General features: G+C 44.3%; 1 protein-coding gene across 1 annotated transcript in view; it reads left to right on the top strand.

Moving 5' to 3' along the window:
* Positions 1-1,600: 1,600 nt before the first annotated feature.
* Positions 1,601-17,646, top strand: part of LOC126456508 (uncharacterized) — a 159,070-nt gene continuing 143,024 nt past the window's right edge. Inside the window, exon 1 of the mRNA XM_050092258.1 lies at positions 1,601-1,644. Coding sequence (XP_049948215.1) covers positions 1,639-1,644 — 6 coding nt within the window. The 5' untranslated portion in view covers positions 1,601-1,638. The remainder of the gene's footprint in view (positions 1,645-17,646) is intronic.

Consider the following 17,646-nt stretch of genomic DNA (forward strand, 5'->3'; position numbering starts at 1 on the left):
ACTTATACAGATGTCTGAGTTCCTCTGTGTTAAAATTGCAAAGTCCTGTAGGCATGTGGAGTATTAAGCAAAACTGTCATATTGGACGTAGAATCAAAAACATTTGTTACGGTACTTTATATTTTCGGGAGAAAAAGGCAATGTTGCTTCTTATTAATGTAATACTTTCAGCGTCACAGCTGTGTTTGACTAACCATAACTGATGCTGAATGTGCATGTCGTCATATAATGTGAAGGGCTTATTTCAATAGTGGTACAAGTCCATTACCTCCACTTTTCTGTCTATAATGCTTCTGAAATTAATGATCCAAACAAACATAAATAAAGGTTCATCTCTAGCAAGAAGCCATATGCTTGAATATTTCTGGTATCTCAACTGCAGATTTTTCAGCGCTCATTTAACTTTACGACTCTGTATCTCAAAATGAACAAAAATGGACTTGTACCACTAATGAAATAAGTCCTTCATATGCACACACAGCACAGCGATCTCGTGAGGCACAAGGCTCTCATAACGAAGTACGTACGTCGGTCAACAGATGGGACTAGGAAAAGAATGTTAACTGCGCTTTTTAGTTGCTACTTGCGACTCCTAGTTGCGATGTGTCACAGAAATCGCAGTTTCTCGGTAGCGAATAGCGTAGTATGAACTTTGCTCAACAGATGGCACTGCTAACTGCGCTTTTTAGTTGCTACTTGTGACTCTTAGTTGCGACTTGTCACGGAAATCGCAGTTAGACTCGATATCGTCTCGCTGAGATAGACATAGTACGAACTTTTGCCAACAGATTGGCACTGTTAACTGCGATTTTTAGTTGCTACTTGCGACTCTTAGTTGCGACTTGTCACGGAAATCGCAGTTGGACTCGATAGCGTACCACGGAGATGGACGTAGTACGAACTTTGGCCAACAGATGGCACTGTTAACTGCGCTTTTTAGTTGCTACTTGCGACTCTTAGTCGCGACTTGTCACGGAAATCGCAGTTGGACTCGACTGCAAATCGCAGAGACGAGCGTAGTACAAACTTTGGCCAACAGGTGCCACTGTTAACCGCGCTTTTTAGTTGGTACTTGCGACTTGTCACTGAAATCGCAGAAAGCAGTGCTAAATTCGACCAATAGATGGCTCACGTCTTTGAATGTGAAACACTACTTGCGACTGCTAACTGTGACTGAGATCGCAGTTAGATTCTGTAAAGTTGTTATTGTGATATCTGCGACTTCTCAGTCACTGTGATTTCTAACAGATACGCGATTTCCTGCCCACCACTACTTACCAATGACAGGTTTGTTGAGATGCAATTTTCTGCGTGGACAGATGTAACTTTTTCATACGGTGGTAAGTCGCAGAAATTGCAGGAGTCACAGAAATCGCAGAAGTCGCAGAAATCGCAGAAGTAGCAGAAATCACAGAAGTCGCAGAAATCGCAGAAGTAGCAGAAATCGCAGAAATAGTAGTGGCGGAGGGATACACAACCTACGTTCCGTAACTGCGACAAATCGCCGTTAAGAATAACAGATACTGAAAAGTAGCATTCACAGAAATCACTGACATCGGAAAATCGCGGTTTAGCCCATCACTAATGTGAAGTATGTTAGTGGAAACAAAAAATCAACGCCTTCTCTGCGCGATAGCAATGGAGGTAAGCAATGAAGACTACGCGGCTGCTGTGCCAAGCAATCTCCACTTCATATGATCAATGTTTCAAGGAGCTAGATAACTGGATAGGTAATGGTAAGTGTATCATTTTTTATTGTCAAAAGTAATAACACATTCAGAGGAGAAGCAAGACTGAAAATATGATTACTGCTCGTTTTAGTTGCAGAAATTAAAGCTATGCTGTTAGGTCCCTCCGTAACCGCATCCTCGAAAATCGTGGCATATTGCTGCGACTGAATCGAGCAGTGATCATATTTAGTCTTGCTTCTGCTCTGAACGTGTTATTTCTTTTGACAATAAAAACTAATCCATTTACCTTCACCCATCTAGCTCATGATTTATGTAAAAAAATCATTTGAAACATTGGTCATTTGAAATGGGGACTGACTGGCGGGCTGTACATAAAATCCATATCGTTCATCTTTTGTCGTTGTCATCGGTGTAAACAAAATCGATATCGTCTCCTTTGTCAGTCGCACCTTCGATATATATCGCTTGCTATCGTTTTTCCAAATTACGCAAATCTCCGTCTGTGCATCATGACTGAAGTTTCCGTGGTTTCCCAAAATAATTGTCCCGAATGCCAGGAAGGTTTCTTCAACAGGTTGACTGGTGTATCCTTCTCCATCCTCGTCCATTCCCAGCAAATACTCAGTCCCTAATTGCCTCGACGCTGATAGGACGTTAAATTAGAAGCTACTCCCTTCTATTTACGTGTTAATATATTGCACCGATTTCGATGACAAAATGGTCTGTTAGTCAGAATCTCTTTCTTGTAATTAACTACTTGACAATAAGACAGTTGATAAAAATGAAAATTTTCCAAATACTCGGAAGGACATTTAAAAAGCTACGAATATAGGAACTGATAGAAAAATTCGTCCACTTTGGATTACCACAGTCTAACATTAGACTGTGGGATACAGTGATTGGGCACGTTACTGTGGCTGGCACGTTGTTATTTTTACCTTTGTTTCCTAAACAAAAGAATGTGACTAAGGAATGTTATTCGCAGAGGGAAGAGAGAATGCTACATATAAAACGTTAACTGCGCGAGAGACAGTTTGGTAAAATGGAAATTATATACGTCTTTAAACAGTGTAGCAGTGTAAACCGTACTGTTCGCATAGAGAAGAAGTGTTAAAATGGTAGGTACTTATAACTATGCTTTAAGTTACGGATTACAAATCACTTTTGTGCCTCAAATATAGTACATTTACTGAATGGTAGACGAGATGCCTTACGAACAATGCCCAAGAATTTTCACGTTCTTCAGACCCACATCTACGTTGGAAATATTATCACCACACATATTTTTTAAAGACGGGATGTTACTGCCTTTCATCGCTGAATCACTGCGTGAAGGAACGTGTGCCATGTAATTGTTCATAGCTTGTGTTAAATACTGAGATCGTGTAATTTTCTGTTTCCATTTCTGACGTAGTCGACAAACGCGTGGAAATCTGGAAGACATAACGTAATTTCACAGAAACACCCAAAAATTATGTAATGGTTTAAAACGTATACTATGCTTCAATGAAAATGAAAGAAACGTCTCTCTTGAAATGTCTGCACTGCCCTATAAGAGTGTCATGCCTTCCAAGCTCGTATAATAATTGATACACCTCCGTTGCTGTGTGTTGTTGTTATTGTTGTGGTTGTCTTTAGTCCAAAGACTACGTTAACGCATTCGATTTTTTTTTTTTTTTTTTCAACATACTTTAATCAACTAAACGTACAAACATAACGTAGCTGGTAGTGAAGGCCCATTGAGGTTCCAACTTTTTGTTGCTACCTAGTATAGTTGTATCCTGTATCGGCAGTTTGTAATCATTGTAAGTGTAAGGCACAAATCTGTACTAGATCCTTCGAACTTCACTGCTGTTTCGTTGGTGAACGAAATGCCGATAAAAACTAGCGAAATAATTTTGAATACGTTTCTGTTCTTCTTTCAACCTTGTCACGTGATTCATATGTGAGGGAAAGCACGCATTGTAAAGTATTATTAGTTTCATAATAACAAATCGCTATCTGAAATTTTGTCAGTAGTTTTTGCGAGATTTTCAGTGTCATTCTTCCACCTTATGTCACTTTTGAAACTCTCTGAAATTAGAATTAATCTAGTGCGGTAAGTTCGGTATTAGCTATCAGTTCATTGTGCAAGGCTTTAACTAAATTCTGTTTGGGATTATTGTGGAGTTATTATGTTGTAGAATTCCTGAATTACAGAATACTGCAGCTTACTGGGACGTTACTGTGGTTAATAACTTTTACAGAATGAGTTTTTCCACTCCGCTGCAGAGTCAGTGCTCTTCCTGGCACTTGAAAACTGCGAGCTGAACAGGATTCGTACCCAGAACCTTAGGCGGGCAATGTTGGTACTGATTAAGCTATCCAGGCACAACCCACGACCCGCATATACACATGCTATATAACATGAGTATACTACAAACATCTCCAGTGCCTTGAATGAAATTATTTATGAATCAGTAAATTCTGATGATAATTTTGTTTTCATGAAAAAAACCTGTTCTATTAAAACACGAAAGCATGTATTCTGTGCAGACATGTACCTACTGGCCGTATCCAAAAATTCATGATACAGCATTGACCAGAACTGTTAGCTGTGGCTTCGTTAACACTGCCATGTTCAGTGACCAAGTTTTATTACAAGAAATTGTAATGAATATTCACTTTGACTTTAATCAGGTTACAACTTTGGATGCAGTTTGATAACTATCGCTACATGTTAAAACAAGAACATTAGGATCTGGGTGACTTCTGTAACAAATTAATCGAGATATAACATACGTCAAAAACATTTGCTAAATGGCATGAAAAAAAAAAAAGAAAACGGAAGGTCCAAACAATACACCCTTATTCTCAAAAGAGGTTCAAGTGGCTCTGATCACTATGGGACTTACCTTCTGAGGTCATCAGTCCCCTAGAACTTAGAACTACTTAAACCTAACTAACCTAAGGACATCACACACACCCATGCCCGAGGCAGGATTCGAACCTGCGACCGTAGCGGTCGCGCGGTTCCAGACTGTAGCACCTAGAACCACTCGGCCACCCCGGCCGGCACACCCTTATTCTCATTCAACTTAATATTATTGGCGACTATGCATCTTCGACAACATTTATAAGGCTACTGGAAACTATTGGCAAACTCTTTTCAAATCACATGAAGCATTCGAAAACACATCCTTGGACGCACAGGAAGCCTTACTTGGATGTGCAAGGGGTCCAACCCGTGGCGTCTGCTGCAAGATTGGAAGGAGGAAGGGGCGGGGGTGGGGCACCAAAAGCAGAGCGCACGATCCATCACTGAGTTAATTATTGACCATTATCGAAAGCTGGTAAATTACTAATGTAATTTTACGTATTAACATAAGCAACAGATTCAGGTACACTCTTCTAAACGCTTGTGACTCACATATTTCATCGGACCCTCCATTAATTAGAACTGAAGTTTGTGGCATTATCAAGCAGTTTTCGAATATTAAATCTAAGAAGGTAGATTTTCTGTAAATATATTTATAATTTTTGAAATAGAGTGACTATGTATGTGTTGCAGTGTTTTATGGTGATAGTAAATGAAAATACTACAACACGAGTTTTTGTGTAAAACCAAAACTAATATCCAAAAATTTTTTGAACACTAGGGACGGATTAGCTAGTCAGTCTAACATCAGTTGGGGGCTCGTAGATGGTGCTCGCATCTCGGCGGTAGATAGGCTAAGGTCTTCTCCGCCTGACTCTCAGGATTGCTTTGAGCTGGGAGAGGAATAGGGAGTGTGGAGTTGCCAGACCACAGGTGTACCGAGAGTTCTCGGCAACAGTTATTCAGCGATTGGCCAAGAAGTTAGGCATATAGATCGCGATGTGTGGATGGACGTGGTTCTGCAGAAGACTCCACAGTCTGTTCAATTCATTCTTAGCTGCCGCAAGCATAAGACGTGCTTAGTTGGTACTCCATGATTTTTGCGATTTTGTGTGGAATAAACTAATGCTACGTTACCCGTCCTTAGCAAGCTCATGTAAAAGGTGTCACAAATTCAGCTAAGTAAAAAATCCGTGTATTTGGCACATTTACTACTTTGTGTGGAACCGCGTGTGCCAAATAGGTCATACTCTGTGTTATAGATTCTAATATTTTGCTGTTCGTGTCATTTTCCCAAAATGTCTTATTGATTGTGTGAAGGCTTCTTTGTCTTGTGATGTAGTACTATATCAGCTGTAAACTACTCGTACTTCTTAGGAATTTTGCCATCAGTATTCTACGTTCAGTTATGCTTCGTTTCCCCTACATTTGCTTTCGGATAGGTTCCACCTTTAACAAATAAATACTTTCTTCTTTTCTGCCCAACCTTAGGTCGGATGAAGACGACTCTTCCTGCGCAGTATTCTTTTGTGCATATTACGATTGTCATATCGCGTCCCATTTAGTTTTTCCCTTCTCAGTAGCGTATATTGTTGTCATTTGGTGTACAGGGCGCCCATAACAAAAGTTCCTGTTTCAAAATGCTGTAGAAAGAGAACCACTGCTCAGAATGACGTCAAATTTGAACAGAATGTTGTTGACGCAGGGGAAACGTCGTGCAACAAAGAAATTTAACGAAAATTATAGTACCCTCTCAAAGTTGATCCTGATATTTTTATTTTACCTGCGCACAGGGCAATGCCACCGTTGTTTTAAACAAACTGGATTATGTACGAAAGATGCAACGTTTATTATCTGACTCAGCGTATCGCAGAATCGATGCTGATCCCAGGAAAAGTGTTGAGAGAAAGACCAACAGCCTCCTGAAGAAAATTGGTTTGTCGCAGGACACTTATCACGAGTCTTAACACCTATAGTACTGTTCCCCCTAGATTATATGGCCTTCTGGAGGTACAGAAGGAAGGGGTTCTTTTCCATCCTATAGTGAGTAATAGTCGGAGGAAGGCAATGGCAAACCACCTCCAATAGGACCTTGCCTAGTAAGGCGGCGCGGGTCTCCCGCGTCGCTCCCCTACGCTCTGTAAAGAAGTATGGGACTCATCATCATCATCATCATCAGTGAGTAATACTGGCGCTCCAACATATCGTGTAGCCAAGCATCTTGCTTCTCTGTTGAACCCACAAGTTGGTCGATGTGAACATCATATCAGGAATTCAGCTGATTTCTTTCGTCGTTTGGAGAAAATTAGGTTGAATGACTCTGATATTGCAGTAAGTTTTTATGTGGTCTCTCTCTTCATTCGTGTTCCTCTGTCTGATTCGTTGCGGTTGAGGTTAGGTTTGGTGCTGAATTAACTAATCTCTTTCGGCATGTATTGACATCCACTTTCTTTTTATTCAATGACCGGTATTACGAGCAGACAGATGGAGTTGCGATGGATAGTCAGTTGTCTCCTGCGATCGCAAATTTGTTTATGGAAGACTTCGAGGAACGTGCATTGGAGGCAACGCCTTTGAAACCGGCCTGTTTCTTCAGATATGTTGATGATACTTTTGTTGTTTGGCCTCATGGTAGGGAGAATTTGAATGCCTTTTTAGAACACCTGAACTCGGTACACCCGAACATTCGTTTTACGATGGAGGTGGAAGAGGATGGTTGCCTTCCCTTTCTTGACGTTTTGCTTAGGAGGAAGGTTGATGTATCATTGGGACATGCAGTTTACAGGAAACATACTCACACCGAATTGTACACTCCTGGAAATTGAAATAAGAACACCGTGAATTCATTGTCCCAGGAAGGGGAAACTTTATTGACACATTCCTGGGGTCAGATACATCACATGATCACACTGACAGAACCACAGGCACATAGACACAGGCAACAGAGCATGCACAATGTCGGCACTATTACAGTGTATATCCACCTTTCGCAGCAATGCAGGCTGCTATTCTCCCATGGAGACGATCGTAGAGATGCTGGATGTAGTCCTGTGGAACGGCTTGCCATGCCATTTCCACCTGGCGCCTCAGTTGGACCAGCGTTCGTGCTGGACGTGCAGACCGCGTGAGACGACGCTTCATCCAGTCCCAAACATGCTCAATGGGGGACAGATCCGGAGATCTTGCTGGCCAGGGTAGTTGACTTACACCTTCTAGAGCACGTTGGGTGGCACGGGATACATGCGGACGTGCATTGTCCTGTTGGAACAGCAAGTTCCCTTGCCGGTCTAGGAATGGTAGAACGATGGGTTCGATGACGGTTTGGATGTACCGTGCACTATTCAGTGTCCCCTCGACGATCACCAGTAGTGTACGGCCAGTGTAGGAGATCGCTCCCCACACCATGATGCCGGGTGTTGGCCCTGTGTGCCTCGGTCGTATGCAGTCCTGATTGTGGCGCTCACCTGCACGGCGCCAAACACGCATACGACCATCATTGGCACCAAGGCAGAAGCGACTCTCATCGCTGAAGACGACACGTCTCCATTCGTCCCTCCATTCACGCCTGTCGCGACACCACTGGAGGCGGGCTGCACGATGTTGGGGCGTGAGCGGAAGACGGCCTAACGGTGTGCGGGACCGTAGCCCAGCTTCATGGAGACGGTTGCGAATGGTCCTCGCCGATACCCCAGGAGCAACAGTGTCCCTAATTTGCTGGGAAGTGGCGGTGCGGTCCCCTACGGCACTGCGTAGGATCCTACGGTCTTGGCGTGCATCCGTGCGTCTCTGCGGTCCGGTCCCAGGTCGACGGGCACGTGCACCTTCCGCCGACCACTGGCGACAACATCGATGTACTGTGGAGACCTCACGCCCCACGTGTTGAGCAATTCGGCGGTACGTCCACCCGGCCTACCGCATGCCCACTATACGCCCTCGCTCAAAGTCCGTCAACTGCACATACGGTTCACGTCCACGCTGTCGCGGCATGCTACCAGTGTTAAAGACTGCGATGGAGCTCCGTATGCCACGGCAAACTGGCTGACACTGACGGCGGCGGTGCACAAATGCTACGCAGCAAGCGCCATTCGACGGCCAACACCGCGGTTCCTGGTGTGTCCGCTGTGCCGTGCGTGTGATCATTGCTTGTACAGCCCTCTCGCAGTGTCCGGAGCAAGTATGGTGGGTCTGACACACCGGTGTCAATGTGTTCTTTTTTCCATTTCCAGGAGTGTATTTACAAGCTAACAGTTGTCACCATCCGGCTCAGCGTGAAGGGGTACTTCGTACCTTGGTACACAGGGCACATGTCATTTCCAACGCTGAGACTTCGCCAGCTGAGCAGTCCCATGTTGAAGCTACGTTTCGTCAGAATGGTTATAGTGAAAGACAGATTGGACGTGCGTTGCGCTATCGACCAATTGTGCATCGGCTGATTGATGACAATACTGAGTCGACCCACAATTTGTTCAGTATGAGCACGGGAGACGATGCTGCATCCGTAAAACGACGTGATCAACAGTTGCTCACAGGAGTTCGGGTGGAATCTGAGAAACGTGTTCCTCTACACTGCCTTTCAGATCAGGTTGAGAGAGAACGTGTTCCTGGTAAGCGCTTTCTTTTAGATATCCCCAGAGCCGAAAGTCACATGGATCCCGATCAGGTGGTCATGCAGGTCATGCATCTGGAAAACCTCAGGAGGTTGGGTTGGGTTGTTTAGGGAAGGAGACCAGACAGTGAGGTCATCGGTCTCATCGGATTGGGGAAGGAAGTCGGCCGTGCCCTTTCAAAGGAACCATCCCGGCATTTGCCTGGAGCGATTTAGGGAAATCACGGAAAACCTAAATCAAGATGGCCGGACGCGGGATTGAACCGTCGTCCTCCCGAACGCGAGTCCAGTGTCTAACCGCTGCGCCACCTCGTTCGGTCAAAACCTCAGGAGAAAACACTTTCGTGGGAGGTTGCACCACGCAAAACTTTCACTTGGCGAACGACAGTGCTTTCCACACAGTTGCTCTCTTCCAAAGCAGGTATCACTAGTTGTATGAGGAGGTCTCGATAACGTGCAGACGCCACGGTACACCTGAGGGGCCCTCTGGGTGTATTTTCTTCAAATAAGAACGGACCGAGGCTAAAGATACTTGTGATACCAAGCCACAAAGTCACATACGGCGAGTGCAGTGCCTCTTCGTGCACAATATGCGGTTTAACAGTATCCCAAATTCGACAGTTCCGTGCATTCACTGCATTCTGTAGTGTAAAATGTATCCATCACTCCACAGCATACTGCTCGACCACATGTCATCAACTTCGATCCGTTCCAGAAACCGAAGAAAAAGTTGAGAAAATTGCTACAGGTCATAAGGTTTCAGTTGCTGCACCATCTGGATCTTGTGCAGGTACCAGTGTAAAATGGAGCGCAAAACTTTCCATGCTGTTGACCATGGGATGGACAATTCTCATGACACTGCACGAGCGCTAGCACTACTTGGGTCTCGTGCTCACTGATCAGTTACAGTAACAGCAACCTCATCAATAGCTTCCACTGGGATAGGATGCTTTCCTCCTCCAGTGCCACCTCATGCTCCCCCGTCTTTTCGAACTTCATTATCATCTTCTTTAAACCATTTAATGACCGCTACGGTCGCAGGTTCGAATCCTGCCTCGGGAAAGGATGTATGTGATCTCCTTAGGTTAATTAGGTTTAAGTAGGTCTAAGTTCTAGGGGACTGATGACCTCAGATGTTAAGTCCCATAGTGCTCAGAGCCATTTGAACCATTTTTCAACCAAGATAGAAACCGAAGCAGCATACTTGACAGCTTAGCACGGGGTAGCTGCGCGGTCTGAGGCACCGTGCGGCTCTCCCCGTCGGAGGTTCGAGTCCTCCCTCTGGCATGGGTGTGTGTGTTGTCCCTAGCGTAAGTTAGTTTAAGTTAGATTAAGTAGTGTGTAGGCTTAGGGACCGATGAACTCAGCAGTTTGGTCCCATAAGATCTTACCACAAATTTCCAAAAAAACTGATAATAGCCTCCTGCTATCGACCACCAGACTCACCCCCATATACATCTAAAAACTTTAGAGAAATGCTTAGCCCACTAATACAAATGCTCCCCAACCATATTGTTCTGACTGGAGAATACTTCAGTCGTCCAACAGTCAGTTGGGATAATTACAGTGTTGAAAGTGGGTGGCGTAACAAGACATCCTGCGAAATAATACTAATTACTTTCTCGGAAAACTGCTTCGAAGAAATAGTTAGGAATCTCACGCAGAATGCAAATCTATTAAATCTAATGGCAACAGATAGACTTGACCTCTTTGAGAATACTGAAACTGTTGTCAGTAACCATGAGGCAGTTGTAACAACGACGACTTACAAAGTACAAAGGGCAACTAAAAGAAGTAGAAAGGTTTACATGTTCAGTAAGCTATATAGATAGGCAGTCGCGTCATATGTCGAAGAGGATATCAACAATTTTACCCCTGGGAAGCAGCACGAAGAAGAACTGCGAATCAGGCTTGAAACAATATTCACGAAGCCCTGGATGGATATGTATTAATTTTTCACACTAAGAACCTTCTCGACGTGGTTGGTATTTCGGTAGAAGTCGTTAGATGGTTTGGTATTTCGATAGAAGTCGGAAGATGGTTAAGACTTCGGATCGTTAATCACGTGTTTCCGGTCGCTACCGATCTTATCTTTCTTCATTGTCAACAAATAGTATCTTCATTGAATAAATAAATACATTTAAACCATTTCAAACTCAATTACATATAACATTCGAATTACATATAACATTCGTGTGATCTTTAATCCCACGTCCGTTTTCGTTTGCGAGTTGTAGACCCACTAAACAGAGTGTCGTCTGCTAGCTAAGGTTAACTAGGTCGACTGCGCCGAGGCAGCTTGTGTCGATACAGCTACTCCAATCAGCCACGAAGCCGAGAGTCTTCTTAGGGTGGACAATTCATCCTAGTAGGGTAGTTTATGCTGCGAGACACCCTACGTGGTAAACAGACTCTATGAAGAAAAAGCGATTATTGCAAAGTAGGGGTAAAGCAATGCTGTGGCTAGAGAGAGAGAGAGAGAGAGAGAGAGAGAGAGAGAGAGAGGTTCAAATGGTTCAAATGGCTCTGAGCACTATGGGACTTAACATCTGTGGTCATTAGTCCCCTAGAACTTAGAACTACTTAAACTTAACTAACCTAAGGACAGCACACAACACCCAGTCATCACGAGGCAGAGAAAATCCCTGACCCCGCCGGGAATCGAACCCGGGAACCCGGGCGCGGGAAGCGAGAACGAGAGAGAGAGAGGGGGGGGGGGAGAGGGGGGAGACAGATAGATAGATAGATAGATAGAGAGAGAGAGAGAGAGAGAGAGAGATGCTGAATGAAACGCGAACGCTCGTGAGTCTCCAAAGAGCAATGCGTGAAGCCTTCAGTGACTGTCGTAATCGAATCTTATCGAAAGATATCTTACAAAACCAAAAGAAATATTAGTCATATGTACTGACTATCCGCTGCATGGAAGTAGGGTCCTAACAGTCTTGGTTGAATGGAGAACAGAAACTGACGTAGCAAAGTGGAAACAGAAATGTAGAACTCGCTTTCAAATGATTCTTTACAGAGGAAAGAAATTACAGTTGCAAGAAGTGTGATACGCATATTAGTGTCAGTGGCGGCGAGAAACAACTGAATTTGCTAAAACTGACAAGGATCAAGCGCCGATGGAATGCAGAACAGGTTCTACAAAGATTTTTCAGCCGAATCAGCACCCATTTGAACCATAATATAAATCCCTTGAATCATGAACTGTGCCCAGCAGTTGGGAGGAAACACAGGTTACACCCCTCTCCCAGAAGCGTAACAGAAGTGGTCCAAAAAACTACCGTCCAATCTCATACAGGTCTATCTCCTGTAGAATCCTAAAGCTCAAACACAAAGAGGTGTCTCGAACAGAATGCCTCTTCCACGTTAATTCGAATACGAAAACACAGGTGATGCGAAAACCAAATCGAAATTCTGTCGCCGCGCGGGATTAGCCGAGCGATCTTAGGCGCTGCAGTCATGGACTGTGCGGCTGGTCCCGGCGGAGATTCGAGTCCTCCCTCGGGCATGGATATGTGTGTGTTTGTCCTTAGGATATTTTAGGTTAAGTAGTGTGTAAGCTTAGGGACTGATGACCTTAGCAGTTAAGTCCTATAATATTTCACACACATTTGAACATTTTTTTTTTTTTTTGGAAATTCTGTCACATGACATCGTGGAACCATGGATCAAGGCAATCAGGAGATGTAGTATGTCTTGACTTCAAAAAACATTTGACTCAGGTACCAAACGAACACATATCCGCTGGATAGGTCAGGAGTCCACTACACGCAGCAATCGGCTACACGGGTAGCAGGGGTTGTGTGGCGTGGACTGGCCGGTTTTTTAGGTTAGATGGCCTCGAGCAAGTACAGAAAGGGCAACAGCCTCAAAAGGTGCGGGGCAAAGTCAGGACATGCGGCGACCAAGCAGCAATATTGTATTGTATTGTATTGTAATTGTAAACTGTCGAAGCTGCATTGGTAAAGTACCGGAACTTCAAGTGCTGATAGAAAGCACCGAAGCTGAAATCGTTATAGGTACAGAAAGCTGGCTGAAGCCAGAGATAAATTCAGCCGAAATTTTTACAGAGGCACAGACGGTGTTTAGAAAGGATAGAGTGCATGCAACCGGTGGTGGCGTGTTTGTCGCTGTTAGTAGTAGTTTATCCTGTAGTGAAGTAGAAGTGGATAGTTCCTGTGAATTATTATGGGTGGAGGTTACACTCAACAACCGAGCTAGGTTAATAGTTGGCTCCTTTTACCGACCTCCCGACTCAGCAGCATTAGTGGCAGAACAACTGAGAGAAAATTTCACAAAAAATTTTCTCATCATATTATAGTCTTAGGTGGAGATTTCAATTTACCAGATATAGACTGGGACACTCAGATGTTTAGGACGGGTGGTAGGGACAGAGCATCGAGTGACATTATACTGAGTGCACTATCCGAAAATTACCTCGAGCAATTAAACAGAGAACCGACTCGTGGAGATAACATCTTGGACCTACTGATAACAAACAGACCCGAACTTTTCGACTCTTGAAGTGCGGAACAGGGAATCAGTGATCATAAGGCCGTTGCAGCATCTCTGAATATGGAAGTTAATAGGAACATAAAAAAAGGGAGGAAAGTTTATCTGTTTAGCAAGAGTAATAGAAGGCAGATTTCAGACTACCTAACAGATCAAAACGAAAATTTCTGTTCCGACGCTGACAATGTTGAGTGTTTATGGAAAAAGTTTAAGGCAATTGTAAAATGCGTTTTAGACAGGGACGGGAAAAACCCACCGTGGTTCAACAACAAAGTTAGGAAACTACTGCGAAAGCAAAGAGAGCTTCACTCCAAGTTTAAACGCAGCCAAAACCTCTCAGACAAATAGAAGCTAAACGATGTCAAAGTTAGCGTAAGGAGGGCTATGCGTGAAGCGTTCAGTGAATTCGAAAGGAAAATTCTATGTACCGACTTGACAGAAAATCCTAGGAAGTTCTGGTCTTACGTTAAATCAGTAAGTAGCTCGAAACAGCATATCCAGACACTCCGGGATGATGATGGCATTGAAACAGAGGATGACACGCGTAAAGCTGAAATACTAAACACCTTTTTCCAAAGCTGTTTCACAGAGGAAGACCGCACTGCAGTTCCTTCTCTAAATCCTCGCACAAACGAAAAAATGGCTGACACCGCAATAAGTGTCCAAGGAATAGAAAAGCAACTGAAATCTCCCAACAGAGGAAAGTCCACTGGACCTGACGGGATACCAATTCGATTCTACACTGAGTACACGAAAGAACTTGCCCCCCTTCTAACAGCCATGTACCCCAAGTCTCTAGAGGAACGTAAGCTTCCAAATGATTGGAAAAGAGCACAGGTAGTCCCAGTCTTCAAGAAGGGTCGTCGACCAGATGCGCAAAACTATAGACCTATATCTCTGACATCGATCTGTTGTAGAATATTAGAACATGTTTTTTGCTCGCGTATCATGTCGTTTTTGGAAACCCAGAATCTACTCTGTAGGAATCAACATGGATTCCGGAAACAGCGATCGTGTGAGACCCAACTCGCTTTATTTGTTCATGAGACCCAGAAAATATTAGATACAGGCTCCCAGGTAGATGCTATTTTCCTTGACTTCCGGAAGGCGTTCGATACAGTTCCGTACTGTCGCCTGATAAACAAAGCAAGAGCCTACGGAATATCAGACCAGCTGTGTGGCCGGATTGAAGAGTTTTAGCAAACAGAACACAGCATGTTGTTATCAATGGAGAGACGTCTACAGACGTTAAGGGAACCTCTGGCGTGCCACAGAGGAGTGTTATGGGACCATTGCTTTTCACAATATATATAATTGACCTAGTAGATAGTGTCGGAAGTTCCATGCGGCTTTTCGCGGATGATGCTGTAGTATACAGAGAAGTTGCAGCATTAGAAAATTGTAGCGAAATGCAGGAAGATCTGCAGCGGATAGGCACTTGGTGCAGGGAGTGGCAACTGACCCTTAACATAGACAAATGTAATGTATTGCGAATACATAGAAAGAAGGATCCTTTATTGAACGATTATATGATAGCGGAACAAACACTGGTAGCAGTTACTTCTGTAAAATATCTGGGAGTGTGCGTGCGGAACGATTTGAAGTGGAATGATCATATAAAATTAATTGTTGGTAAGGCGGGTGCCAGGTTGAGATTCATTGGGAGAGTCCTTAGAAAATGTAGTCCATCAACAAAGGAGGTGGCTTACAAAACACTCGTTCGACCTATACCTGAGTATTGCTCATCAGTGTGGGATCCGTACCATATCGGGTTGACGGAGGAGATAGAGAAGATCCAAAGAAGAGCGGCGCGTTTCGTCACAGGGTTATTTGGTAACCGTGATAGCGTTACGGAGATGTTTAGCAAACTCAAGTGGCAGACTCTGCAAGAGAGGCGCTCTGCATCGCGATGTAGCTTGCTCGCCAGGTTTCGAGAAGGTGCGTTTCTGGATGAGGTATCGAATATATTGCTTCCCCCTACTTATACCTCCCTAGGAGATCACGAATGTAAAATTAGAGAGATTCGAGCGCGCACGGAGGCTTTCAGACAGTCGTTCTTCCCGCGAACCATACGCGACTGGAACAGAAAAGGGAGGTAATGACAGTGGCACGTAAAGTGCCCTCCGCCACACACCGTTGGGTGGCTTGCGGAGTATAAATGTAGATGTAGATGTAAGTGCGACCATATGGGGCGTCAAACGAAATTTGTCACTGATTGAAGATTTATTGATAGGGAGGACAAGCATGATATCTTGGGTGGAAATAAGTAGAAGCGCTCCAGGAAAGTGTATTGGGTCTATATATGGCGCTCGATGGTTCAGTGCTAACACGCAAGATCTCGGATCCAGAGATCTCATGTTTGATTCTAACCAGTCCTAGGAATTTTATCTGACACTAATCGAATCATTTCTTCCACCTCTGGCGATGTACTACTAATGTGGTAAATGTCGACTTTCACTGTGGGTTGAAGTTCACATTAACCTGTAAGTCTGGGTAAGTCTGTCGAAGGCCAGAGGAAGGCAACATCATAAAATTCTCCAGTAGGACCATGCATAATGAAGTACTATGGTGTTCAAACCGACATACTAATACTACATGACAAAGAAAGTGGAGCATCTAGAAGAGAAGAGGAAACGAAACAAAACTTTACGGGCTGAGAGGGTACTTGATGCTCTTTCAGCGATCATAAAATCAAGTCAAATGTACAAAGAACTTGGCTTGGCCCGGATGCATACACTGATTAGGTTTGAAATGGTGTCATGAAGTCGTTGTATCCTCTCCTGAGGCATGATGGCTCTCAGCTGTTGTACTGGTCCTTGATATCCTGGACTCTGGCACTAGGACAGAATTGATGTCCAAACAGGTCCCACATGTGTTGCATCGAGGACAGATCTGGGGATCTTGATGACCCTGGGGGTATCTCAACGTCACGCAGACACTTCACAGACTCAAATGCCTACTGTGGACGAACACTGTCTTGCTGAAAAATGACACCACGTTACTGTAGCATTAGAGGACGAAGGACGTCCGTGATGTACCATTGTGCCTTCAGAGTTCCCTCCGTCGTTACCAACTATGAGCTAAACTCATATCCCATAGCTCCTCACACCATGGCGTCAGGAGTAATACCGCTGTACCTTTCCAGAACATTGGAAGACTCGGACTTGTCCTCAGGTCACCACCATACTCATCGACGATTGTCATATGGGTAGTGCAAAAGAGCGATTCGTCACTGAACACAACGTGACTTCATCCATGAGCAATCCATGCTTCCCCAACATGGTACCCTCCAAACGCAGCCATTTGTGTTGGGGTGTAAGCGGCAGCCTATGCATGGGATGATGATTTCCTACTCCGGCTGCTGCTAGTCTCCAGCCAATGGTGGAGGATGACACCGAACGTTGCATAGAGATCATTATTCGTTCTTGGATGGCAGGCGTAGATGTGAAGGTGTTATGATGCGCTTGGTGCACAATAGGGCGACCCTCGCTTGTGATGATAAAGACATGGTTGACCAGAAACTTGACAATGAGTACGCCTGACTTCACATTCCCACGTAGTCCAACATCGGACAACTGTTACATCCAAATGCCCCACAAATCTGGATATCGCACTATTCGTCTAGCTAGTCAAATAGAGATCCTTAATGAGACCCCTTTAAAACTCTTTCAGGTGCTGATAGCGCGGTCTTCCACAAGTACGCGGCATATCCGTGTTCTTCACAGTGATCACGTCTCTTTTATAGTCTACCAGGCCTGGTAACAACATTAAATACAAGCAACACTAATTCTCTTTAGCGGCCGTTCTACCTATCACAGAGAACTGCAACTTTCATCCTGTACGCTACCACCGATGGTGTGTACCTGTACGTTTTTACATTTACATTGACATCCAGCCATTTCTTCTAGGTGCTCCACTCTTTTTGTCGGGCGGTATACAGGGTGGTCCATTGATAGTGACCGGGCCAAATATCTGAC

The sequence above is a fragment of the Schistocerca serialis genome, chromosome 2 (assembly GCF_023864345.2).
Source record: "Schistocerca serialis cubense isolate TAMUIC-IGC-003099 chromosome 2, iqSchSeri2.2, whole genome shotgun sequence".
Lineage (NCBI taxonomy): Eukaryota > Metazoa > Arthropoda > Insecta > Orthoptera > Acrididae > Schistocerca > Schistocerca serialis.